The sequence below is a fragment of the Dicentrarchus labrax genome, unplaced genomic scaffold, assembly GCF_905237075.1.
Source record: "Dicentrarchus labrax unplaced genomic scaffold, dlabrax2021, whole genome shotgun sequence".
In the NCBI taxonomy this organism is placed as follows: Eukaryota; Metazoa; Chordata; class Actinopteri; family Moronidae; genus Dicentrarchus; species Dicentrarchus labrax.
The window spans coordinates 35,001-37,500 of record NW_026136846.1 but is presented as its reverse complement, the minus strand read 5'-3'; the positions used below and the strand labels follow the sequence as shown (position 1 = coordinate 37,500).

The 2,500-nt window shown below is 44.5% G+C and overlaps 2 protein-coding genes across 8 annotated transcripts in view; one reads left to right on the top strand and one right to left on the bottom strand.

The window, feature by feature from the left end:
- tti2 (TELO2 interacting protein 2) overlaps positions 1–2,239 on the top strand; it is an 11,295-nt gene extending 9,056 nt beyond the window's left edge. The window contains exons 9-10 of the mRNA XM_051394350.1: positions 827–986; positions 1,058–2,239. Of these exons, the coding sequence (XP_051250310.1) occupies positions 827–986; positions 1,058–1,144 (247 nt within the window). The 3' untranslated portion in view covers positions 1,145–2,239. The remainder of the gene's footprint in view (positions 1–826; positions 987–1,057) is intronic.
- cntrl (centriolin) overlaps positions 1,245–2,500 on the bottom strand; it is a 36,025-nt gene continuing 34,769 nt past the window's right edge. For all 7 annotated transcript variants that reach the window (XM_051394341.1, XM_051394346.1, XM_051394344.1 and 4 more), the window contains 2 exons: positions 2,235–2,297; positions 1,245–2,017 (listed from right to left, as the gene is read on the bottom strand). In XM_051394341.1, the coding sequence (XP_051250301.1) occupies positions 1,892–2,017; positions 2,235–2,297 (189 nt within the window). In that variant the 3' untranslated portion in view covers positions 1,245–1,891. The remainder of the gene's footprint in view (positions 2,018–2,234; positions 2,298–2,500) is intronic.

Sequence of the window (2,500 nt, the reverse complement as noted above, 5' to 3'; positions counted from 1 at the left end):
CAGGACCAAACAACAGTAACGTAGTAACTGTAACTGTCTTTGGAAACTTACAGGAGGAAAAAAAATACCACAGCTGTACGTGGAGAAGCGTCTGTCCTCCTGTCTGTCCTCCTGTCTGTCCTCCTGTCTGTCCTCCCGCCTGTCCTACCAACTCTTCGTCACATTTCTGCCTGAAAAACACACGTCTGTCACCGGCGAAAAAGTGTTTGTGATCAAAAATCACCGCGACCGCCAGCCCTCCGGACCAAGACATCAGTTTACTTTCACTTTCCAGGATGTTTGGGCTCTGCAGTGATTGGCTCTGGTGCGCACGTGGCTACGGTGGCTGTAATTGACAATGCTAGTGGAATTTGGAAATAATTTATGAAATTATTATTAGAGTCCAAACAAAGCCGACGTTGCACACCCTTAAACCACACAGCAGCCATGTTGAAACTCTCAGGTCAGTCTGATCCTGATCTGCAGAGATATTTGAGCCACACACACACACACACACACACAGACAGACAGACAGACAGACAGACAGACAGACAGACAGACACAGATTTCTTGCTTTATAGATAGATATAGGTGGTGCAGTAACTACAGGCTGAATGCACACTGACTGTAGTTTGCCTTTAGAGGGCAGAATACTGTTAGAAACCTTTGTACATTTAACACACACACACACACACACACACACAGTGGTGTCTGTTTTATTGTTGATCTGATTCTTTAATGTTTCAACTCTGACCTCTGGAGGACAAACACAGGAACTACAGGTGGTTTCACCTGTCTCTTTCCCCCTCTCTCTCTCCCCCTCCCCCCCTACCCCCCTCTCTCTCAGGATGGCGTGCCGTGTTGACGAGTTGCTGCGTTGCCTGTTGAACTTGCTGCTGTCTGTCTCTGCAGACTCTGAGCTCGGTGACTCTGTCAGACAGACGCTGATGAGTGAGACGTCTCTCTGCATCAAACTGCTGGACGCCGTCTCACACGGGAACCTCCAGGTGAGTTTACCTGCAGACAGTCTCACCTGGACCGCAGTTAAACTGTCACTAACTGTCTGTCTGTCTGTCAGCCTCTCCTCCTGCAGGTCGACAGCAGCTGCTGCAGCTCTGAGGTGCTCAGTTGCCTAGCAACAGTAACCATGACGACAGAGAGGTGATGCTGCACACCTGGAACACCTGCACTGTAACGGAGCGGCTTCCTGTCAGACAGAACTGAGGGCTGATTGGCTGCTGGAATATAATTATGAATGAGTGAAACAGTTTTATCACAAAGTTTATTTAAAGATAAAAATCAAATAGAACAAAGTTGTAAAATCTGTTTTACATGTTTACCTGAAGGCACCACGAGTTTCTCACAGATGCTGCGTTCACAGACGCACATGATTCATGCTCCACGTATGCTAATGCTAACCAGTGTGGGGCTACAACAGTAATCAGTTACACTACTAGTTACTGGAGAAAGTAATATTACTACTGTAATCAGTTACTGCCCAACACTGATGCTGCATTCAGGTCATGTGGGAGTTTCTGACTCATAAAACCAGCGTTTAGTGATCAGCTGCAACCAATAGATCCATATATTGATTATAGGTAGAGCTGGTACTCTGATTGGCTGTTGAATAAAGTTGAGAGTGAGAGTAGAAACTGTATCACAGTGTTTTCAGCAGCTGTAAAGCTACAGTCAGACGTTATTCTGTTTCTGTTCACTTTAATGAAGTTACGATGATCTGTAACTTAAATCAGTGGTTTTGTGAATGGAGTCTGGTGGGCTGCTTTGTTCTGAGACGCTGGAGCTGTAGTGCGACCTCTAGTGTCAGACTGTTGTATATCACCAGTAAAGCTCCAGAACAGCCAGTGAATGTAGTTCAGGGTTGTTTGTGCTCCACCTGTAAACACACTGTACATCAGTGTGTGAGCAGTGAGTCCAGCTGGTCCACTCTGTGTTTCAGTCCCAGTAAACTGTCCTCAGTCTCCAGTCGTCTCTCCTCCAGAGTCTCCTGCCGAGTCCACAAAGTGCAGCGCAGACGAGCCTCGACAGCAGACGACAAACAGTCAGTGAGCTTTCACTCAGACAGTACAGACATTAAAGCTCCTCTCAGTGAGTCTGTGCACGCTGTAGGCGTTAACTCTGTGTTCACTACAGACGTTCCAATGTTCTTTATTACAACTGCTCATTAAAGATTTCTTCAATAATCAATCAGTGATTATAAATCTGTATCTGTTTATTAATAATAAAATATTGTTTACCTTCAGTCGGTCCTCTTGTTGTCTTAGTTTTTCTCTCTCAAGCTCCACCGTCCACCTCTGCTCCTGGAAACACACAGTTAGCTACAGTTAGCTACAGGGCTAACAGGTCAAAGTGAACAAGGAAAGAAACAGTATTTGATTATTGATAAAGACTCTTTAGGACTGAATCCTTTCACTTTAGTGGAAATATAAAAGGTTTAAACCTGAAATATATAAAAACATTAATAAATTAATGAATATATTTTCTGTATTTCTGTAAAAGTAAC